At 53.2% G+C, this 24,458-nt stretch overlaps 1 protein-coding gene across 10 annotated transcripts in view; it reads right to left on the bottom strand.

The window, feature by feature from the left end:
- PLEKHA6 (pleckstrin homology domain containing A6) overlaps positions 1 to 24,458 on the bottom strand; it is a 143,073-nt gene that overhangs the window by 84,102 nt on the left and 34,513 nt on the right. For 6 of the 10 annotated variants that reach the window (XM_060396004.1, XM_060396000.1, XM_060396003.1 and 3 more), the window contains exon 4: positions 11,946 to 12,153. The exons of 3 other annotated variants lie outside the window; for them this stretch is intronic. In XM_060396004.1, the coding sequence (XP_060251987.1) occupies positions 11,946 to 12,153 (208 nt within the window). Of the gene's footprint in view, positions 1 to 11,945; positions 12,154 to 17,918; positions 18,075 to 24,458 lie in introns of those variants that run through there. One more of the 10 variants, XM_060396006.1, reaches the window with a different exon arrangement.

Genomic DNA, 24,458 nt, shown 5'->3' on the forward strand with positions numbered 1-24,458 from the left:
GCATCCACGGGGCTACAGACTTCTCAGTCTTTAGACTGTAAGAGGGGGTCCCTGCCCTCGAGAAACTCCAATCTAGTCCTGGACACAGACAAACCAAATCTACCAAACTGCCCTCGTCTCAAAGGCAGCGCGTGATGAGGGCAGAATGAAGGCAGAGTCAGGAGCAGGTCAGGGAGGCAGCCTCATGGAGACAGCAGCTTCTGGGAGACCCAGGGCAGGCCCCCCGGAAAGAGCCACAGAAAAGGGCGGCAGAAAACGGGCCCCTCGCCTGGGTCAGGGGTCACGCCAAGAGGGGTCAAGAGGGGAGAGTGACACCGGGACGGACACGTGTCTACTCCTGTGTTACCACCCCGTGTTTACCACCCCGTGGTCCCTCAGAAGGAACTGGGGCTGGGGCAGTGTCGGGGGACTGCTACGGAGCCCACCAGGCACAAAGTGGCTCCTGCTCAGTAAATATGTTCTCACTGATCAGTGGACGAAATGACCTTTGCAGCCTCACTCCCAGCAGCAGGAAGCACTCAGGAGCAACCACACTCTGAACAATATTTTCCTAACTTTTTATACTAAAAGCAACCCCAGGACAGATAAGGGGAGGTGAGGCGCTGGCTGGGAGACAGCCTGGCTTTCCTGACACAGGATGTGGGAGTGGGTGTGAGAGCCGATCGCCCTGAAAGCTGGGCAAGGCCTGCGGGGACAGCTGCCCTGAAAGACAGCTGCAGGGCACTCAGGACAGGGGCCCACCCAGGAGGAGGGCTCCCCGCAGGCTGCCCAGCAGGCCCGGCCTCCGCCAGCCCCTCTCCCTAACACAGCGCTGGCCTTGAGGGGCGGGGCTCCCCAGAGCCAGCGGGGTCTCTTGAGCTGAGCTTGCCCCTCCTGCTGCAGGGCTGTGCCTCTGCTGACCCGCCCCAGAGAGACAGAGGTCCTTCTGAAAGGTCACAGCTTCCCCCGGCTTCCACCTTCTCCGGCCTTCCAGTCTTTGGGTTGACCTTTATCTGGCTGGCTGGAATTTAAGCCATCCCACACTAGGGAAGTCAACCCAGATACCAGACTCACCCCGATAAGAATGCCAGCACAGGCTGACGCAAGCCATGCACAGCCTGTTCCCGGCGCCCGTGGCTCCTCTGCTGGGACAGCCTGGGGTGGGGGTGCTCCCTGCATTTCACCAGGAGGCCACTGTGGCTGAAGCGCAGGTAACGGACCCCAGGTAGGCGAGCCGGCCTCTGTGTATCCGCCTCCTTCATCATCATCTACACAGTCACACCACCGCCTGTATAACCTGCAGCTAAAATCACCAGAACCAGAAGCCCAGAGCCTGCATTCTAGCTGTCTCTGAGCCCTGGCCGGCCCACTGAATGTCTCTGTGCCTCTCTTCCTGCACCCGCGGAATGGAATGGAACCTACATTCACTTAATTTAGCTCTCGTGAGTAGAAAGTAAGTTAATAAATACAGGAGTGTTTCAAAGTTCAGTTCAGTCGCTCAGTCGTGTCCGACTCTCTGCAACCCCATGAACCACAGCACACCAGGCCTCTGTGTTCATCACCAACTGCCAAAGTCCACCCAAACCCATGTCCACTGAGTTGGTGATGCCACCCAACCATCTCACCCTCTGTCGTCCCCTTCTCCTCCTGCCCTCAATCTTTCCCAGCATCAGGGGCTTTTCAAATGAGTCAGCTCTCTGTGTCAGGTGGCCAAAGTATTGGAGTTTCAGCTTCAACATCAGTCCTTCCAATGAACACCCAGGACTGATTTCCTTTAGGATGGACTGGTTGGATCTCCTTGCAGTCCAAGGGACTCTCAAGAGTCTTCTCCAACACCACAGTTTAAAAGAATCGGTTCTTCGGCACTCAGCCTCCTCCACAGTCAAACTCTCACACCCATACATGACCACTGGAAAAACCATAGCTTTGACTACATGGACCTTAGTCAGCAAAGTAACGTCTATGCTTTTTAATATGCTGTCTAGGTTGGTCATAGCTTTTCTTCCAAGGAGCAAGTACCTCTGAATTTCATGGCTGCAGTCACCATCTGCAGCGATTTTGGAGCCCAAGAAAATAAAGTCTGACACTGTTTCCAGTGTTTCCCCATCTACTTCCCATGAAGTGATGGGACCAGATGCCATGATCTTAGTTTTCTGAATGTTGAGCTTTAAGCCAACTTTTTCACTCTCCTCTTTCACTTTCATCAAGAGGATTTTTAGTTCTTCTTCACTTCTTTAGTGTTTCAAAAGCTAAACCTAAAGGCAAAACCCAGGGTACTATTGACAGAACACCACAGCTTGAGACAAAGCCCAGTTGCCTCAAGCCTTCAATAATCGGGCCCTCGTCCCGGGCTCCAGGCAGGAGCTCCAGGCTGGGGAGCCTTTCTCTGATCCATCTGGGAAGGGATAGATAATAAGAGCGACATCCTGAGCCCCACCCAGCCCCCTCCCAGGGTCTGAGTACACGCTCTTGAGAGTCCCTATCTGGGACCAGAGAGGTCCCTTCCAGTCTCAGAACCCCAGAGCTCCATCATTTCTCGAAAAAGGCCATGTGAAGCCACCATGCCCTTGTCCTTCTTCCACTCAGACGTTTCCCCTGATTACTCTCCTGGCTTTCTGAGGAGACGCTGTAGGGCTTTTACGATGTAATTTTTGACTCATCGGCAGGTTGTGAAATCAACTTAGCAAGTCAAGATTAGCACTTTTAAAATTTAATGGAATAGAATAGAAAATCTCAGTGTGCACTTGGTAAGAGTAAGCATTACTTTGTGATACCTCTCAAACCCGTGACCCACACATGCAGGCACACACAGTTACTGTCTTGGCTCAGTAGCTTGTCTTTCTGTGTTTCTGTGTCTTCATCTTTAAAATGAGGACTCTGATAGCATCCACCTCTTAGGGCTGTTGCGAGAACTACATTAGTTAGCTACAGAAAGTGGTTGGAAAGCTGTTGGCTTAAGTGCTATATTACACATACATGTGTACGTGTGTGTGCTTATTTATATCTTTCTGTAGTATGGAGAGAAAGGCTGAAATCTTTGCTGTGGGAGAAGCGAAGAAGTGTCTCTCCAAAGACAAGATTCCCAAGTCTCAGAGGTTTCATGAGTGTTCATACACGTAGCTTTAGGGAAGAGGGGGTCGCTAAGAGTCGGACACGACTGAATGACTTCACTTTGACTTTTCACTTTCATGCATTGGAGAAGGAAATGGCAACCCACTCCAGTGTTCTTGCCTGGAGAATCCCAGGGATGGGGGAGCCTGGTGGGCTCTCGTCTATGGGGTCGCACAGAGTCGGACACGACTGAAGCGACTTAGCAGCAGCAGCAGCAGGGAAAGAGGCTCAGGTGATTTGAAGCTGGGCTTTCCTGGAGGCTCAGTGGTAAAGAATCTGCCTGTCATTGAGAAGACATGGGTTCAGTCCCTGGTTCGGGAAGATCCCCTGGAGAAGGAAACGGCAACCCACTCCAGCATTCTTGCTGGAAAGCCCCATGGACAGAGGAGCCTGGGAGACTAGAGTCCGTGGGGCTGCAAAAGAGTCGGACACAGCTTAGAGACTAAACAACAAGAACAGTTTGAGGAACACAAGCCTGAGCAGGGTGAGTGCCAGCATCTGAGAGCACTATGCTAAGTGCTTTCCCAGTTAACTCACTTAATTCAACACACCCCTGTGTGGTAGGTATTACTAGGCCCATCTTCCAAGGAAACAGCACCGAGAGGTGAGCTCGCGCAGTGGAGCCCGACTCTGAACTCTGACCGCCCAGCCTGGGCTGTTACTCACTGCACACACCACACTGTCCGCTTCCTTTGATGCCACCTTCTCACGTGTGAAAGGGAAGCCGACCAAAGAAGCTTGTGCCACGGAGGAGACGGCTGTGTCTGCGAGAGGGGGGCTTCTTCTGCACTCACCTCAAAGCCAGGCAACTTAATTTTCTAATGCTCGAGTTCAGCAAACAGCATCCCCAGGGTCCTATCACAGAGTGCAGAGAGTTCTACTACAATGGCTGGAGGAAGTGAAGTTGGTTAGCAGGGCTCATGACCGTCTGCGTCAAGCACTCAATCTGGGCAGTGTGAACCTGGCTGGAAGATATGAAACGCTCTCACACCCTTTATTCCAGAGGACTCAGGTGCTTTCTCGTCATGTGCCATTTCATCTTCTCTGTGGTCCAGAGACGTGAGGTCAAGCGGGCCTCAGGGAGCATCACTGCAAACAACGCTAGTGGAGGTGATGGAATTCCAGTGGAGCTATTTCAAATCCTGGAAGATGATGCTGTGAAAGTGCTGCACTCAATATGCCAGCAAATTTGGAAACTCAGCAGTGGTCACAGGACTGGAAAAGGTCAGCTTTCATTCCAATCCCAAAGAATGCTCAAACTACCGCACAATTGCACTCATCTCACACACTAGTAAAGTAATGCTCAAAATTCTCCAAGCCAGGCTTCAGCAATACATGAACCGTGAACACCCAGATGTTCAAGCTGGTTTTAGAAAAGGCAGAGGAACCAGAGATCAAATTGCCAACATCTGCTGGATCATGGAAAAAGCAAGAGAGTTCCAGAAAAACATCTATTTTGGCTTCATAGACTATGCCAAAGCCTTTGAATGTGTGGATCACAATAAACTATGGAAAATTCTGAAGAGATGGGAATACCAGACCACCTGATCTGCCTCTTGAGAAACCTATATGCAGGTCAGGAAGCAACAGTTAGAACTGGACATGGAACAACAGACTGGTTCCAAATAGGAAAAGGAGTACGTCAAGGCTGTATATAGTCACCCTGCTTATTTAACTCATATGCAGAGTACATCATGAGAAACGCTGGGCTGGAGGAAGCACAAGCTGGAATCGAGATTGCCGGGAGAAATATCAATAACCTCAGATATGCAGATGACACCACCTTTACGGCAGAAAGTGAAGAGGAGCTAAAGAGCCTCTTGATAAAAGTGAAAGTGGAGAGTGAAAAAGTTGGCTTAAAGCTCAACATTCAGAAAACAAAGATCATGGCATCCGGTCCCATCACTTCATGGGAAATAGATGGGAAACAGTGGAAACAGTGTCAGACTTTATTTTGGGGGGCTCCAAAATCACTGCAGATGGTGACTGCAGTCATGAAATTAAAAGACGCTTACTCCTTGGAAGAAAAGTTATGACCAACCTAGATAGCATATTCAAAAGCAGAGACATTACTTTGCCAACAAAGGTCCGTCTAGTCAAGGCTATGGTTTTCCAGTGGTCATGAATGGATGTGAGAGTTGGACTGTGAAGAAAGCTGAGCACCAAAGAATTGATGCTTTTGAACTGTGGTGTTGGTGAAGACTCTTGAGAGTCCCTTGGACTGTAAGGAGATCCAACCAGTCCATTCTGAAGGAGATCAGCCCTGGAATTTCTTTGGAAAGAATGATGCTGAAGCTGAAACTCCAGTACTTTGGCCACCTCATGCGAAGAGTTGACTCATTGGAAAAGACTCTGATGATGGGAGGGATTGGGGGCAGGAGGAGAAGGGGATGACAGAGGATGAGATGGCTGGATGGCATCAATGACTCGATGGACGTGAGTCTGAGTGAACTCCGAGAGTTGGTAATGGACAGGGAGGCCTGGCATGCTGCGATTCATGGGGTCGCAAAGAGTCAGACACGACTGAGCTACTGAACTGAACTGAACTGAACTGAACTGATGGTCCAGAGATGCTGGGAAGGGCAAGATCCTTCTATCTCCCAACCTTGCCCAAGGTCACTTGCGTGAACGTTCAGCAGAGAGTGGGAAGGTTTCTGGAAGACAAGAAAAGAGGGAGTCAGGTCCCCCTGTCACAAAGTGTCTGGTAGCACCTGGCTCTCAGTCTGCCCTAGTTTGCTTCCCACCTGGACATCGATGCCAACTCCCCTAACACAGGACACTCAGTTTGTCTCTGAAACCAACCATGGGCTTCATCAAACCCAGCTGATACTTCTGGTGGGAAGAAAGAGGACAGACAAAGACCACACAGCTGTAACTGTGAACGAAGCCTCTCCTTTCCCAGGGCCGCCCAGTCGCGCACCTGCCACAGAAAAAGCACAGAGCAAGGGGAGGGGCAGCCACTCCTGTCCCACCAGCTGGACGGGCTACTGCCTCTGGAGTCCCCAGCATCCTTGTTCACTGTCCCTCCAATGAGAGCTGGCTCACATCGCCTCCTACAAGGCAAAACCCCTGCTTTTGTTTGTATATTTTCATTTGTAGTAAGCTTCAAACAACCCTTTTCAAAAAAATAGATGGGAAAACTGAGATCGAGGGAGGGTAAGGACTTGCTCCTGGTCGCAGCCTTTGTGAATATAAGTGAGGGCAGGTCCCAGCAAGGCCAGGCTCCTACTGGAGGTGGTAGGAACATCTCTCCCCCACCACTTGCCCCGCTCCCCCCATCCACCCTCCGGTGAAAAGGACCACTCCCTCTCCTGCACAGGTATTTCTGAGCCTCTCTATCATCCCGTGTTGCGATGGTCTGTTTATGGATCTGTCTCCCACATAGTACTCTGAGTTCCTCGAGAGCAGTATCCATGTCTTACTAATCTTTGCATTCCTGGTATCTAGCAGCTAGTGATTTCCTAATAAATGTCTGGCCAAGAAAGGGTGGGAAGGCAGGGAAGGTGGGATGGACAAAGAGGGCAGGGAGAGAAGAGAAAGATGAAAGGGGGGGAGGACTAAGGAGGGAAGGAGGAGAGAAGGGGGAGTAAGCAGGAAGGCAGGCAGGAGCAAGCGGGGAAGGAGGGCTGAGCAGGCGCCAGGAGAGAATGTCACCTCAAGGCAACAGGGCTGGACCACGCACGTGACCCTCCCCTGATCCAGGTCACACTGGGACGCACAGACGCAGGCTGTAGCCCCCAGAGCCCCCCCAGGACAGACTTACGGAGCACTCGAAAGGGGGTGGTCGTCAGCTACCAGGCAGGCCTGGCAGGGTCCCAGGAGGCCACTGCCCTCCTCTCTCTCCCACCTTGAGAAAGTGAGGGGATGGGTGCTGCTGCTTCTCGGGCGCGCCTGCACCACCCCGCATGCCTTGCCGCACCCACCTGTCAATGGAGGCTCCTTTCTGTCCTGGATGATGGGCGTGGATTCAGGGGAAGGGGACCGGCAATCCAGGCTGGGGCAGCCCCTCCCCTGGATGCTCAGCCCCAGAGGTGGGGTGAGCTTTGGGGGTGCTTCCCAGGTGAGGAGCTGGCACCACAGGAACCTGAAGAAGCCTCCCCGGAAAAGGCCACCCCACCTCCCTGCGGCGGGATGGAGGTGCAGCCCGTGTGGGAAGGGGCTCCTGCAGCGCTCGGGAAAGCACTGGAAACCATAACTCAGCAAGCTGGCCTCTCTTGAGAATTTCCCTGGGACGAGGAGCTAAGGAGGCTTCTTGCTCAGCCTGAGCCCCTGTGAGGCCCCCCTGCTCCTCCCGCTTTTCTAGAAAGTACCAGGTCCCCAAGCCCTTCCTACATAGGCCCCTGCTCACTCCGCACGCGCCTGTGGAGACCCCCAGTCTGCAAGGCACACTGGCCCTGAGGGCGGCAGGTGGGGCAGGAGAGGGCAGAGGGGCTTCCTGGCTTTCTCCAGAAAGTCCAGAACGACGCCATCACACTCTGCAAATCCTGCCCACCCTCTTTGGAAATACAAGCCCTCAAGCCAAATCTGGCACACGCCAGGCAGCCAGGAACCTAGCAGTGAAGCAGAAAGTTATTCCAGCAGATCTTTTGGCTTCTCCTTTGCACCAAAGAGCTGGGTGGGGGAGCCACGTCCCGGCTCAGTCACACTGGGCTCTCTGAACGGACGGGGAGGTTGTTGCAAGGCAGCATGTGGGATCGTGTCAGCTGGAGGCCACAGAGACACCGACAAGGACAACCCACTACTGAAGCATCGGTCGGGGAAAGCCAAGGGCGCTGAGTTCTCATTCGGACCCTACGGCTCACGTGCGGTGTTCTCTCAGGCAGGCCACAGGCCTCTCGGATCCTCGGGTAGGATCTCATCTGTGCAGGGCCCTAAGGACGAGCGAGGGCAACGAGAAAGAGGAAGCAAATGGTGCCCCAGTGGGCTGAGACCCTGAAAGGATTAAACCCACCTCCCAGTAGAGCTGCCAAGGGTCTTCACAAGCCACACCCACCCCAGCCTCCTACTCCAGGATCCCGGACATGTTCTCTGCATTTCCGCATGCTGCCGTATTTCCAGTTCCCCTCCAAGCACACTGTTCCTCTGCCTGAGCTGCCCCCTTCCACTCCCGCACCCACACTTTGAGGCTGAGCCCAAGCCTGCCCCCCCAGCTGCTCTTGAATTCCACTCAGGTGTTTCCGTCTTCCTTCCTCTATTTGCAAAGCACTCCGTGCATCTAATCTTATTTTTCTCAATTCTTTGTTTACAAGTCTGTCTCCTCTGCTAGACCATGAACTTTAAAGTTAAAGTTCATTTAAATTAAATTCATTCAGTTAAATTCATTTTCATTCAGCAGACATGCAGTAAACGTCTGCTCTGTGCCAGGCCCTGTGAGGCACCAGGATACAGAGAGGGAAAGGCGGTCTCATGTCTGGGGTCGCCAATGTCGCCAGCGTCCAGGGCATTACAGGCACAGAGCCCAGCCTACCGCCCAGTCAGGAAAAGCAGAGGCCAGGACCAGCCCGTGGGCTCCACATGGGCTGCTCTGCTCGCTTTGTCTTAGCAGGAGAAGCTGAGAGCACAGAGGATGACCACTTCTGAGAACTTCACTACGTACTGTGTAGGCACTGCTCTCCGTACTATTGTTTTTAATCCTCAAATTAACTCTCTGACAAAGGCCTCTGTAGATGAGTCAGGTGACGCTCAGAGAGGATGAGAAAGCTGCCCAAGGTCACATAGCAGGTACCAGAGCTTAGCTAGGACCTCAGATCAGTCTGACCAGCCCTTGCTCTTGGTCTCATGCTGCCCAGTTTAAATATACAAGCAAATGAGCACCTGTGTGTGCCCAGACTCCTTTTTTTAAAAGGAGGAAATAATGATGTATTAACTCAAGGCTCTAAACTGCATGACTTTAGTCCTAGCTACCCAGGTGGCCCGCTAGAAACTCTCAATTCCTTTCCTTTCCGCTGCAACAGAAGTTTCCAAAACAAATAAGCCGGGCCAGCTCCCCACCCTGACTGGGGAAGCCAGTGGGACTGCAGGGCAGAGGGCTGCCGTCCAGCTTTTACCACCTTAGCCGCTGCTGGGCAGGTGGCCCGGGTCCCTGCAGCCTCAACCACTGTCCCTGTTATCCAGAGCTATCAACCACTGAGATTCTTCTCCTAACAGGGAAACAGCAGAGAACGGGCCGCCCATGGTCTTCTCCCCCAGCAGCCACGATCAGCTTCGCAAATGTGCCCCTCCACATTCCCCTAACCAGTATTTCTCTCTCAAAATCCTGCTGGAGCTACTGCCCAAGCAGACTCCTCAGTCTGGGCTTCAGGGGCTACTGTCTAACATTCCTTTCACTTCTCCTGTGACCACCCCACCCCCCAACTCAAACCAAGCCAACCGGCCCGGGGACTTCGCAGATGCCTTTCCTGTCTCATGGAGTGTCATTTTACTGACGCAAGTTTTCCTCCTCCTTCCCATCCTAAATCTGAATCATCTCTTTCAGGATGGTCCTGATGGGTTGAGAAAACTGCTCAAGGCTACACGCGGGCTGCAGAGCTTAGACAGGACCTCAGGTCAGTCTGACCGTCCCTTGATTCTAGTCTCACGCTGCCCAGCTCAAATATTCGAACAAATGAGCACCTATGTGCACCCAGACTTCTTTCCTTTAAGGGAAATAATGGTGTATTATTAATAAGTGAAGGCTCTAAACTGTGTGACTTTAGCTCTGGCGTGGTCCTAACAGACCATGCCCAACACCAGCCTTGCCTTCGCTTTGTATTTCCTCAGAACTTAATACCCTCCCTGCAGCTGTGCTGGAGTGAACTATTTGTTACAGTCTTTCATCTGACAAACGTTTACTGAGGCCCCTCAACTATGTGCCAGGCATTCATTGTGCTTCTACTATGCGCCAAGCGCTCTGCTAAGTGCTGGACGTTTCAGTGCCCTCGAGGAGCTTCGTGCCGTGCGCTGCTGCTAATCCCCTTCAGGTCCTTCCCTGGGGGAGGCCCTTAGGTGGGGAGCTCTCTGAAAACTGTCTCCTCTTTGTCATCCTCACACCTGTCATTAACAGAGAACTTTTACTTCTGCAAGGCGCTCTTGCATCCATTATCTCATTTTATCCGTGGAGCGCCCGTACAAGGCAAGGTCGAAAGAGGTCATGACTCCATTTGAAAGAGGCGGGCACCGAGGCCCAGGAAGATTAAGTGACCTGTTCAAGGTCATCTGGTTGCTAGGATCTGGTTAGCAGCCAGGTCATCAACAGTTTTCAGGTCCTCTGACACCAGGCGAGTGACCGATGCATGAAACCCTGCCCCATAACAGGCAGACGAGGGTCATCAAGATGGGACCCGAGTCCCCATAACAGGCAGACGAGGGTCATCAAGATGGGACCCGAGTCCCCATAACAGGCAGACGAGGGTCATCAAGATGGGACCCGAGGCCCCATAACAGGCAGACGAGGGTCATCAAGATGGGGCCCGAGGCCCCATCACAGGCAGACGAGGGTCATCAAGATGGGACCCGAGGCCCCATAACAGGCAGACGAGGGTCATCAAGATGGGACCCGAGTGACGACCCACTTCTCAAACTCCGTTGCTGCCAGTGGATCTCGAGGGAAAAAGAGGCTAAAGCAAAGACAGAGAGCCTTAGGAAATGCTTGTGCAACTAGAAACTTTGAAGAAGTTTATCTGTGTATTCCTGGTACGTAATAGGCACTCAGTACATGTCTGTCAAATGAATGAACTCGCTAGGCAGGCAGATGGCAGCAGGTATGAGCCAGCTAATAATAACGGCTATCTGAGTGCATACTTTGTGTCAGGCGTAATCCTAAATGCAACTCACTTCATCTTCACAACCATCTTTTGAGACGGCTCTTACCATCTCCCTTGTATAGATGAGATAAAATGAGGTAAATACCCAGAATGGCAGGCCCTGGACAGAACCCAGTCAGACGGACCCCAGAGCTGAGCTCTTGACCACGTCAGCCAAGTGCGGGTCATACGCTCCTGCCATCCATGATAGCCGCGCAGTTCCCACTGCAAGCACGCTGAATAAGTGTTCTGGTGAGTGCTGAGTGAAGGCTGAAGTCACACTTCTGCCCTGGGCCCGCAAGTTTCTGCATGAGTCACCCCCGGCTGTAATGAAGTGTGACAGACATCCAGCCTAGGGTAGGGGCGGAGGGTGCGTGTCAGCTGCACAGGGACTTCACAAGTCCTCCCCAGTGTCTGCGCCCCAGAGTCCAGCCACGACCGGTGGGCCTCTTCCCCAAAGGGCAGCTCTCCACCCTGACTTGATTGCAAAACAGGCCTGGTAAGAATCGGGGCTATGAACGGTGAAGACCAGAGTCCCCAGGAAGGAAATTTCTAGCATCTCAACCGAGGCCGAAGTAGAAGGCAGCGTTAAGGAGGGTACAGTAGTGTTCGTCACCGGGACAAAGACATGCTGGAAAGGTTTATAAATAGGCTAAAGAGAAGGGCCTCCGTGAATAACTCCTTTATGGGAGGGGACGGGAAGGACGGGACTAGGCAACTCCAGCTCTGGCTATTTTCGGGCCCCATCAGAAAAGGAGGCGGGCCACTTAGGAAAAGTCTCACCACCAACAAGACGGGGACAGGGGCCAAGGAAAGAGCAGGCGGAAATAATCTTCTCTGAGGCGGCTTTCTCTGACAAAATCTTAAGTGGGAGGGACAAGATTCAGAAGAAATGATCTGAAGCGGGAGAGGCTATTCCAGAAATCACAAATGCTGAAGATTTGTGCCTAAAGGCTGCTGAACTATAAGTTGATTCTGATCTTAGTGCTTCTGTGTGATCTTGGGCCAAAAGCTTACTGCACCATCCCCAGACTTCAGCTCCTCTAGCTCTTAAGAGGTGTGTGTCTCCTGTACCTGTCTTCGTCCTCTGGCACAGGAACCATGCTAGGGTCCAGGAGAGCAGAGACCAGAGGATGCTTGGAGTTACTCAGAGGAGAAGAGATGCAGAGACGTGAGGTCTGGTCGGAGCTCTCGGCGACAGACAGGCGGGAGCCATCTCCAGGCAGCGCTTCAGGTGCTCCAGTTGCAGAGAGGAGCAACTCTTCTGATTGTATTAGAGCTCCTGAGAGACGGGGAAGAAGCGCCTCATGCACCTTGGGCAGGTGACATCTCTGCCCAGTTATCTGTGACTCTGGATCGCTAGGGTCAGCCCACAGAAGCTGAATGGTGGGGGGAAAATGTTCCCTGTGATTCCCTGTGATTTAAGCAACATGGAGAAAAGCAGGCCAGGGTTAGAGGGCTGACAGAGTGAGAATCCCCAGGGATGGGTGGCCAACTGTTCCGGTTTGCCCAGCAATGAAGGGTTCCCAGAATGCTGGACTCTCAGTGCTAAAGCAGAGACACATCAGGACAAACGGGCCACCCTAGTGAAGGGCTCACATGTAAAAGAAGTCTCTGGTTTGGCAGAGAACCCACAGGCACCATGTGGAATCCTGATGCTCAGAAATATTGAGAGGTCAGGTCCCAGGGTTGGGAGGTCAAGTGCCCTGATGCCTCCCAGTGAGCCTTTGGGCACAAACTGGCCTTGCTGGGCCTTAGTTCCTCCAGAAGACCTAGATTAGTTTGCCTTCTGCACTTGAAAATCTGCTAGAAAATGACTGAAGATGCTCAGGACCCTGCGCCCTGAAAAAGTTCCTTCTTGGAAATTTCTTAGAATAGCCTGCAAGCAAACCCAGGCGGAGGCCATAAGGCAAGACTCTGCTCCCTGACTTTCCCCAGAGGTCACTTCATCCTACCAAGATCTCAGGGGTCAGAGCAGGCGAGGGACACTGAAAGATGGACATGGGGAAAGGCAATAACAGCCATTTCCAGGCGGCCAGTGCCAAGCACAGCCAAGCAAGCAGCTACTAACTTCCAGATCGGACAGAGCACGAAGAGGGGCAATGCCCCCCATTCTTCACCCTGCCCAGCGTCCCCCCTAAAGAGTCCAGTGCCACGGACTGAGCGTCCCCTGGCTTGAATCCATTTAATTTTCCCTAAGCTGGTTTGTAGGGCAGGCTGCTGAGCACTCAACGTGTCCAGTCCTGCTGCGCCGCCTTTCTCTACGGCCGAGGGCAGGCTCCAGTTCCATGCCCCTTCTGCCAGCTGAAACAGAGCCCAGCTCAAACTGGGCCCCTGAGTTCAAGGAGACCAGAGGGCATGACTGGGTACTCAGCTCCTCTGTCCCTTAAAGGAGTCTGCCCCATTCTAAGGCCCAGAAGAAGGAACAGGGGTGAAGAAGATAGGATGGAGAAAGCTTTTCCCTCCTGCCTCTGCCGACTTAGTCATTTCTTAACTCAGCAAATGTCCTATAGCATGCACTCCGTGAGAAGCACGGGGCAAAAAAGGGCACTGACACCCAGACCCAGAACCCGGGGGTGCAGGACTCACTGAGCTGAAGGCTACAGACTTCCCCAACTCTCACTCCAAGGTTCTAAGTACAACTGCACGCCTCTGTCCTGCACACCCACCCAAGGGAGCACGCAGAGATGGGGAGATAAAAGGCAAAGAAGAGAAGCCCCAAATCCTGGTTAATTCATGAAGAGAGCTCTGTGGGATAGATAATCAAGCTTTGCCTCAATTTATGACACATTCCTAACAGACAACCATTTTGAGACCGAAGTCCAAACCCTAAGGATCAAGTTAGAGAATTTTTAAAGAATCTAAGGAGAAATGTAGTCAAACCCCTTTTCTTTCTCCTTGACTGGTTCATCCATCCATCCATCCATCCATTCACTCAGTCTGTACTTCACGAGTGCCTTCGGCGTGCCAGCACGGAGCTAGGCACTCTGGGAGGAAGTTTAATCCAGCCTCACTCCGGCTCTATCATCCAAATGTTCAGGGCTCTGTGCCCTTGAACTCTGCTCACTGCCCAAACCCTGGGGTCCTCTGCTTAGAATAGGCCCAGGCAGAAGCCAGCTCCAGACAGTAGCCTCTGTAGTCTGGAGTTACAGACAAAGCGGGTACTTGGGTTTCCGCCTCGCCCCAGTCTCTCCCTTACCACTTTCTCCTCTGCCTGGGATGGAAACTTTGCTCACACGCTTCAGTCACAAGGCAGGGCTCCCAGCAAAAGCAGCAGCTCAAGGACACAACAGGCCGGCGCCAGCAAACAGAAATGAAGCCATTTATTTTGTTCATTCAGTACCAGTCTTCCTGTTTTGATGCCTAGGAAGGCAGTGCGAGCTCACTGCTTGCCCGCCTTCCCACCGAGGGCTCACTCCCTGCTCCTCTCAGCCCTGTCTGTCTCTCATGAGGCCCACAAACGCGCCCTGTTGTCTACACAGCTCAGCGCTTGAGAGTTCGAGAGCCAGCCAGCGATCAGAGCTCACAGGAGCACACAAGTTTGGTGCCTGCTAGTCCCCGCTCTTGCTGTGAGCCCCTTGCAGGGCCCTGCTCCGCCTGGCGCCTCTGGCCCACTGAGCCCGAGGAGCGCACCGAGTCCCGTGCCCGACTGGCACCTTGTAAGGAGGCTTCTGCCTCTGCCCAGGTGGGCTGCTGTGTCTGCCTGTCTAGCTGCAGATTTCTATCTCTGATCTGCATGGGCAGATGGGCAAGCAGCTGTGCCAGGCCCCGGGGGACTGCAAGCTCCCGGGGAGGAGGAGTGTCCCCCTGGCTCACTAGGCCCAAGGCCTCAGGGGGCCTCCTCAAGGATAAGAAACAGTCAGGCCTCCAAAAGGGAAAAATACAAGAGCGAGTCTCAGCCAACCCCTGTGGCCTCCCGCTCCCGCCTGCCTGCTCCCATTCCTAAGGCAGGGACAGAGCAGGCGCCAGGGAGCCAGGGAGGCCAGACTGCTTTTCCCATTCTATGCACATCTTCTGACTTGCTGTGTTTCTGAAAGCGACTTCTCTGGATACAACCTCATCATCCTTAAAGTCTGGGCTGAAGCCCTAGGCTGCTTTCTGATGACTCTGGCTAAGCTGAAAAGAAACGAAATTGCTACCAAGTGCTGCTTGACCTCCTTACTGGTGGCTGCTGGAACAGCTGGCGTACAATCCTGTATCTGTGACCTACAGCGAGCTCTCAACTGTCTGCCACTGCTCTGTCCTTGGAGGGTCTGCGGATCTCACAGCTAGGCACCCGATCGCTCGTTCCAGCAGCCAACGTCTACTGAGCACCTACTATGTGTCAGGCACATGCTAAGCCCTTTGTTTACATGGTTTCATTTAATGTCCCTGTAAGGCAGGTGGAGACACCGATCCACAGAGAAGTTAGCTCCCTTGCTCGAGTCTAGAAAGTTGGATCAAAATCCACACTCAAGCAAGCTGACCTCAGCGCTTCACTCTTAAACTCTCATGCATGTGTGTGTGTGCGTCCGTGCATGTAAATGCATGTACTTTGTAAACTACAAACTACTGTACAAATACAAAGGAGTTATTATCAGGTCAAGCATACTACTATGAGCCATGCTGGTGGGTACAGGAGATAGCGAAGGTTTGTGTCTGAGCATTAATCTGATTAAAGATGAACTGTGTTTCAGAGGTAACTGGAAAAGTTATTTGGAGTATCCTGGGCTTTGACGCCCTCCATCAACACAAAGACTTGAAATTTGACTGAACGCTGCAGAGGTGTGAAAGACTCTTTCTAAGACTCCCAATCTGGCATTTGTAAGACACCTGTCTTACCAATCCACAGAGACACCAGGATGGATGGGAGGGGGCCACCCTGTTGCCATGTGGACGCAGCCTCCACAGCAACACCTCCCAGAGAAGGAGGCTTCTTTCCAAAGCAAGAGATCACTTACTGTGGGATGAAAGAAGCAACGTCTAATTACAAAGAGTCATTTATAGGCCATTAGCCTGTAATGAATGGATGGATCTAGGCAATGATCATCAAGGAGGCTAATAACACAAAAGGGAAGACAGCCAGACATTGTGTGTCTCCTGATCGATGTACACACCACAACCAAGAGGGTCTTGCCCCTCTAGTAAATAAATTAAAGGAAGCTGAGTTTGGCCAAGCCCTAAATCTATGTACAGGAAATACAGGGACAGTGTGTGCGCGTGTTCTAAGTCGCTTCAGTCGTGTCCACCTCTTTGCGAACCTATGGACTATGGCCTACCAGGCTCCAGGGACAGTGGAACATGTTAAATGGCATGATGAGGACGCAGTCAGCCAAATCCAGAATGTGAAGAACTCTATAAGACAAATGACCCAGTTTCTTCAGCAAAACATTACAAGAGAAAGAAAAACATTACCTATAGGTAAGAGTGGCTCTTGGCTATAGCAACCAACCACAATGCATGGACTTATTTGGGGCCAAATTTTAAAAATATTTACTAGGAAATAAATTTTTGATAAGCAGGAAAATAAGAATACCAACTGGATATTTGATTATATTAAGGAAGTATTCATTTGTTTAGGTGTGACCATGATTTTTTTCAGAGTTTCTATCTTTAGAGATGAAGTGATAAGCTGTCTAGAATTCACTTCAAAATAATCGGAGGGTAGAAAGGACTGGGAGTGTACGTAAAACAACATGGGCTGTGAGATGACTTAAAAACTTTGAGTGTATGAGGGCTATTACACTATTCTCTCTACTTTTGTGTATGTCTGCAGCTTTCTACCATAAAAAAGTTTTTTTAAGACATGATCATCGCTGTGGTAGTGCAATAATGCGTGTGTGTTAGTCGCTCAGTCGTGTCCGATTCTTTGCAACCCCACGGACTGTCGGCCACCAGGCTCCTCTGTCCATGGAATCCTCCAGGCAAGAGGACTGGAGTGAGTAGCCCTTTCCCTTCTCCAGGGGATCTTCCTGACCCAGGGACCGACCCCAGGTCTCCCGCATCGCAGGTGAATCCTTTACCATCTGCGCCACCAGGGAAGCCCAGGGCAGTAATAACCTCCTCCAAACTGGCCAGGGCGCTGGCTCTGGCCTCTGATCCCCGACTCTTGAGAATGATGGAGAGGACCCCCAGACTGCTTTTCCCTTTCCAGGACTGCCGCCGCAGCACTTAGCACTTTCTGCAGCAGATCCCCTCGGGCCTCTGACAGTGGCAGAGCCAGCACTCTGCAGAGGAAGCAAATCTCCCAAGGCCACGCCCCGAGACAGCCATGGAGCCATACTTCAGCTCTGGTGGTGGAACGCCACACTCCAGCTTTCCCTCAGACCACCCTCGCTCAGAGCCAAAGACGAATAGCTCTGCCAGCCGCATCCCGAATTTAGCCTCTCACTACCCCGCCAAAGAGCCGGCATTCCCGCAAAGCGGATCAAGCCCATGCTGCCTTTCCACCTCCACTGGGAGGAAGCAGAGGAGGAAGGTGGAGGGAGCAGCCAGCAGCACAGGCCGCCACGGAGCCCGGGGCTCCAGTGCCCCCCAGCCCAGCCCGGGGACCCAGGCTGAGGCCAACCTCACCCTGGGCAAACAGCTGGCACCACCCAGGCGGGTCCTCCCCTGGCACTTCCTGGAGCTACGGCTCACAGAGCTCCTGGGAGGGGAGACAAGGCTAGGGAGAGGGCACGGAGAAGTCAGGGGGAAGGGTGGGACGGTCTGGGGTATCTGCAGATGCCTCCAGAAGGGAGGACGAGGAGCGGTGAGCACCAGACCTGGGGCATTCCAGAGCGCAGAGCTGCTGGAGAAGTAACTGAATCAAAGGCGGAGAAGAGAAAAGAGAGCAAAGGAGGAAACAGCAGTAGGAGGGAGGCCAGAGAGACGGGGTGGGGCCAGGCCAGGCCCAGGGGCCCACAGCCAGAACCAGGGCTCGGTCACCGGCCCAGCCACCCCGCAGCCCCAGCCTCAGCCTGAGCGGCCGTGCCCGGCCGTGAGCTCAGAGGAGGCCCCTGCCTTGCTGGCTGCGTGCAGGCGTGTAGGTGCCGGCTCGACGAACCTGGCCCCTCAGCCCTTGCCTACCTCCCAGCAGCTGGTCCAGAGAGACAGACGATCCACCTGCCTCCTGAGCAGGGAGAGCCAGGGCAGGCTCCACCCCAGGCTGAGAGGCCTATCCAGGCAGCCTGCCGGAGCCCGCCCTTTTCAGGGCACACCGCTCAAGGGGACACGGGCTTAACCGAGCGCTCCTCCAAGGCACCTGCTCCATATTCATGCCCACGCTGGGCAGTCACGGGATGACCGCCACCCATCTCTCATGCTCAATGACCTTCAGGGGCCACAAGACCCAAAGTTACCTTGGAGCCACCCCTCGGGCCCTGAGGAGGTAGACCACGAGTTTCCCACTGAGCGTCAAGGCCCCTCACAAGTAACCTCAGAGGGAGTACCGACACTGAAGCTCAAATCCTGGCTCTCTGCCAGTTGCTGGCTGCAACCTAAGGCCAAGTCCCTGAACAGCTCCGAGTCTTCATTATAAAGTTATATGACCCTGGGGCTCAGCCTGCACCTGCAGAGAGATGGGAGCGTGCACGGAGGACAAGGGTTGAGGGTGCAGACAGGAAGCGACGCTCTATAAATGCTAGGTATCACTACCATAAACAACGTTCTGGCCACACCTAGGAAGGAGGAGGCAGGTTTCTGTCAGGCTCTGCAACGCCGTCCCAAGAAAGCATAAGGCTAACAATGCACCAAGCCAGACAGTACCAAGGCTGGGTCTCAGCACCCTGTGCAGAACAGCAGAGCCCCCCCCACCCCCCCGATCCCACAAGCCCCATCAGAGGGAAAATGCAGGCACAGGACAGTCTAAAGGGAAGGCCCACAGGAGCGTGATCTGGGGTTTCTCTAGCCATCAGGCTTCAGCATTGAAAGCAGGGTGGCTCCGGAAGAGCAGGCAGTTCACACCCCAAGGGTTGCTTCTCCTTTGCTCCTCCAGGGAGGAAGTTGTCGGCTGCAGGAATTTCCACGAGCAACTGGGGCTCCAAAGTTTTCTGCCTCTCCTAAGAATAATACTGTAAATAATAATCTCTGACAGTGGCACATTGCTTTTTATACACGTGGCCTGCTCCCCAGTTGCAGCTTCACACAACCCAAAGGAGGAAGCCTTACATTGTCAGCCCTAGACCACCACTGATTAAACAGCTGGGGTTCAGAGGGGAGAGTGAGTGATCTGAAGTTGCACATCTTAGGGGACTGCCCAGGAAACCCAGCTCTGCCTGTCAGAGTCCATTTCTGCCCCTCGGGCAGCCCAGGGCCTGACCCTCAGGGGAAGGGTAGACACTAACCACGGAGGCCAGGTCCTGCTCTCTGGACAGGCCCCCGGTCCTAGTTTACAGCCGCTCTGGGGAGAGCTCCCGTGACGGGCTTCCTCAACCAACAGTTAGCAACCTAGAAATCCAGATCAGGCAAGTTCAGGGGCCTCAGGGGATAAAGGCAGATCAGGCGAGTTCAGGGTTTCACTGGCAATAAATTCCCTTAAAAATTTAAGAAATGTCCATTCATCATGCTCCTGATTGACAACAAATTCTTACTCAGCTTATTCAAAATGACAAAGTCCCTCCGAGGCTGTGAGTTCTGAGAGGTCCAGCCTTGGACCATTTCTCCCTAGGTTCTGAATACAAACGGGCAAGAGTAACAGGATGCTGACTGTGGCCGTCGCGAAGGAAAATGAGAATCCCCTGCCTCCAGAACCTTCCCTGGGAGCGGGCCTCAGACAGGGCGGAGCAGGCAGTATGGACCAGACGTGCTTCAGCCCAGGTGCCAGAAAAAGGTCCCATGAGGCCATCATGCATCTAGGCAGGGGAGTAAGACAGAGAGCATAGCTCCCCCATCTCAGAGAGGAGCCAAGTAGGGGAGGCAATAAGGTGAGCTGGAAGGAAAGTCCCCTGTGCATCCTGTTCAGTGAAATCTTAAATCTTTGAGCTAAAAGAGTCGATGAAAGATCCCGAGCCTCCAAACTTTTCTAGTTATTCATAAAATATATTTGCACTTCCTGTAAACTCACCGTTGGATGAAGGCTCTAGGCCTGCTATTCTAGATTCGGTCTTATGACACCACCTGGAAAAAGACAGACACTTTCCTCCTAGGGGACTCTTTCATCCCCTTGGCCTCCAAGGGTTAACCAACAGACCCCCCCCCACCCCCGCCTTCCCAGCCAGGCTAGGGCAGCTGGCGAGTGTAGGGGGCGGTGGTGGGGGGGGGGGTGTTTAGCTTGGCCTCAGCCCAACTCTGCAGACAACTTTACTCAACATATAGACACGCGGGCTGGGCCCCTTGGACCAAGCTCCTCCCTGCCTTCCCCACCGGAGACAGGCTCCCGAGAAGGCCCCTCTTGGGGGAGGAAGTAGGGTGGGGGTGGCTGCGTTTCAGGATTCTGGATCCCAAATGCATCTCTGAGGCGGCATGGCAGGGCAACTGGACTAAGGCAAGAAGACACTCAGGGAACGCTGGGCAGCCTCAGCTCCAGGGGTGGCAGTGCCAGAAAGATGGTGCCAGTGTTGACGAGCAGACAGAGGCAACCGTGGGAGAAAGCTGGCAGACAGGAGGCGGGGCACGCCCCGCCTTCCCCTTCCCTGTGCGGGCGGGAAGGTGCAGGGAAGGGCCGCCGTTCTCAGCCCGGCGTGGGGCCGGATGGCACCTTGGCGGCGTGGGCGCAGCTGCCGCTCCCCCTCAGCCTCCCACAGCCCTGCCACGTGCCACAGCCCTGTCACCTGCCTCAGCCACGCTCACGGCCAGAAACAGCCCTGCCGGGGCCCTTTAAGAGGGGCCTCTAAGGCGTCCCGGGGGCGCCTCAGCCCTCCCCCAGAGTTCACCCTTCCCGAGTCCTACTCTTCTAGCAAATGACCAGAACCAGAGCGCAGGGCAAAATCCCCTACATGTGAGGGTGTCCAGTGAAAACCTCTCAAGTCTCAGAGGAGCCTTCCTCATCTCCCAATCGGGTCCTACTCGCCCTAACTCTCACCATAACCCTGGCCTTCCTGCCTCCACTCACCAATTCGGATTCATCCTAAGACTTGGATTTCCAACCTCAGCCTCTAAGGCCCTGAAATAACTCTGCTTGTCATTAGAAACTCCCATCACCAATCAATCTCCCCCATCCATGATGCGGTCTTCAAACTACAGACTACCCGTGACCAGGAGCCCACCTGAGCTATGGACTCCCCGATTCCACTGCTGCCATGCCCTGGGGGCGAGATACCTCTGAATCTGGTCTCCTCTGCTTTCACCTGCACTGCCCACACTCTCCTCCCCTCTTCGAGTGATAATTTAGTCACGCTCATAAACCCACAACGCATCTCCACTGACTATAGGCTAAAAGCTAAACGTCTTGCCTCGAGACCCAGGGCCTTCTATAACCCAGCCCCGATTTGTCCAGTACGATCGACTTCTACCCTACAACCAGAGGCGTAGATTCCTGTAAGTGTTACAAGTCATTGTGCCAGAGGGATTCTAGTGGAAGGAGAGACCACTTCTGTCTAAGGCCATCAGCTCTGTGTGTGTGTGTGTGTGTGTGTGTGTGAAGTGTTATTTAGAGTCATGCACTGGACCAGCTTGTAACTGGCCTGCCCTCCTCCTCCTCACTCTCCTGCTCCACCCCAGGCATCACGGGTTTGTAAGCACGAAGGACACCCGTGTGGGGGCAGGAAATGCCGTTTCGCACTGGACCTCCTGTCAGACTCCAAGCATCCAGGAACAGAACCGGACTGTTCAGGAAGCCTTTGTGGATGGCGGAGTAGTTGATGGCACCGCACAGAATCACACAAGCTAGCCACTGCTGCTGCTGAGCCTCCTGCGAGTGCCGGACCGAGTGATAAAGAGAGCAGGGTCGGTCTGGAGAGGTGTCCTCCGCGGCTCCTGCAGGCGGTTTGCTAGCAGGGCTTCCATTTCCCCTCCCCTGAGCCCTGTGGCCCCACCAAATACCCAGCATCGGGAGGGAAGAAGAACCTGAGGCAGGGAGGAGAGTTAAGTAATTCCCTTCTCTCTGGACTTCCAGCCTTTTCAGTTCGAACCTCCGGAGGGAAGGGGCTGAAAAGAGTTAAGAAAAAGTAATCCAACTTCTTCTGCCGTCTGTGATCCTGGCAACTCCATGCTATATACATCAGTGGCCAGGCAGGGGAGTGGGAGACGACGCTGAGCTGGGAATGAAGCGGCAGAAGAGCAGATCAGACCAGTGGATGCCTGGACGAGCCAGCTCCTCCCTTCCCAGGCAGACTCTCCAGCCAGAGAAGGCTGGGGCCAGAGCCAAAGCGGTAAGAGGGAAGGAAAGACATGAATTATCACTGTCCCCAGCTCTACCAAGGGCCCCCTTCATTGTAACCTCCTCTCAAGTTCATGTCATAATCCACCCAGTGAAGCACCACCACTGTGCAAGCATCCTGAATGGCGTCCTCGTCTGTGACGAGGCAGAGAGAGGCCGAAAGCTGGAGAGGGGCAGAGAGGGGAAGAGAACATGTGAGCAGCAGGATGAAGAGAAAGAAAGAAACAAATGAGCTCTGGTTGGAATTAGTTTTCAAAGACCAAACAAAAAACGATTAAGGTGGGGAATCTGCAGGCTCGGTGCTCCAGGGGAAGCTGTGTTTACAAAGAAGGTGGGAGGGTGCACACCGGGAGGAAGCCCAAGGGAATGGCTCCCGAGTCCCGAGTGCTTCAGGGCGAGGCCAGGAGTCACTGGGCAGCGTGCTCCACAGCAGTTCCGTATGTGCTGGTGAACAGTGCAGGCACCCAAAGATGTTAGCAGGGCAGTGCCGTCAGCTGCTCCGCTAGCCAGAGGCATCCCCAGCGTACAGAGTGCTTGTCAAGCCCTTGCAAACTTGAAGTCAGGTCCCAGTAGGCAATATGGAGCGAATGCCTGCTCTATAGCAAACTCCGGATGTGTGGCATGTCTAGTTCATCCTAAACAATCCTATGAGGTAAGAGCTATCCTCCCCTTTATAGACAGATAAGGTTCTAAGAGGTTAAGTGTACAGGAGAGAAGGTTTGCCCCAAGTTCCCAAAGACCTAGGCTCTACAGTTTTCTAACTCCATGACCCTGTGATTGTCACCTGCACATATCATTAAACATTTCTGAACCTCAGCTTTACCATCTGTAAAACTGAGATATCACTACATACTTTCCAGGTTTTTAAAAAAATTAAATAACATAATTTATATAAAGCTCCATATAGCAAGTGTTCAATAGATCTTTCTCCTCTTCCCCCCTCACCGTCCCATTAAGATAACTTATTCATTCAACAGACAGTGGAGTGGTCAGTGTCTGAAGTGGAGGAGGCGATGGAATTTTGGAAGCTCTTTTTTCATTCCAGGCACTTGGAGTAGGGTGTGGAGGTTAACAAGAAGAAAGGGACAGAGTCCTTGCCTTTGAGCAGGAGTTTACAACCTAACAAGCCAAGCCCATAAATAACTAAACGCTATGATGTGTGATAAGAACGGTGTGAGACGAGGGCAGACACAGATACAGAGCCTCGGGAGTTAGGAAAGGGAAGGGAGGAGGGACCAGGAAGAGAGATATGATGGCTTTAGGGCCCCGGGGAGGCTCTGAGGGGAGATCACACAACTCCTAAGACTGAAAAGAGGCAGGATTCAGAGTGGAAGCCAAGGGGCTCCATCTCTGAAGGCAGAATCTAGCAGGAATCCATACACACTTTCCATCTCTAAGAACAGAGATCGGAGATGGCTGCAAATTGGGAGACAGAGTCTGCTCCCCTCCCCTTGCATCGGGTGGACCCACGATTTGGTTTGACCAACGGAATGTAACAGAAGTGATGCTGTATGACATCTGAGGTTATAACATAACCTGAGGTTATAACATAAGAAGCCTTAAAGTTTCTGCTTGGATCTCTTGAAATACTGTGTCTGGAGTCACTCCCTCTGGGAACCAATCGCCACACCGAGGGGAGCCCAGGCCACATGGAGAGGCCACGCGCAGGTGCTCAAGTGGCCAGCTCGAGCCGAGCTCCCAGAGGACACTCATGCGTGGCGTCACGTCGGCTGTCTGGCCTGGTGCAGCCTTCAAATGACCGTAAAGTGAAAGTGAAAGTGGAGTCGCTCAGTCGTGTCCGACTCTTCAAGACCCCACGGACTATATCCTACCAGGCTCCTCTGTCCACGGAATTTTCTAGGCAAGAGTACTGGAGTGGGTTGCCATTTCCTTCTCCAGGGGATCTTCCTGATGCAGGGATCAAACCTGGGTCTCCCGCACTGTAGGCAGACGCTTTACCTTCTGAGCTACTAGGGAAGCCACCTCAGATGACCATAGAAAGCCCAAGCGAGCACCTAGCTGAGCCCAGGAAACCCGGGGAAGCTGATGCACCGAGCCACTGTGTTTTGGAGATGATCTAGCCTGCAGCAATCCTTGCCAGAGTGCCAAGTCTCGCCTTCACTAGCCTGGGCTGTGACTAGGGGGTTTGCAGCAAGAATCTTGCTAGAAATGGATGGGAAAAGAGGTGAGAAGACAGGGCATCAGCTTTGGGAGAGGGAGGTGAGGGAACAGGTTAAACTCTCCAGGAGCCTCCAGCTCCCCTCTCCCCTCAACTTTTCCCAACACGATGCCAGATCAATATAACTCATAAT

Source organism: Ovis aries, chromosome 12 (genome assembly GCF_016772045.2).
Source record: "Ovis aries strain OAR_USU_Benz2616 breed Rambouillet chromosome 12, ARS-UI_Ramb_v3.0, whole genome shotgun sequence".
NCBI classification, from domain to species: Eukaryota; Metazoa; Chordata; class Mammalia; order Artiodactyla; family Bovidae; genus Ovis; species Ovis aries.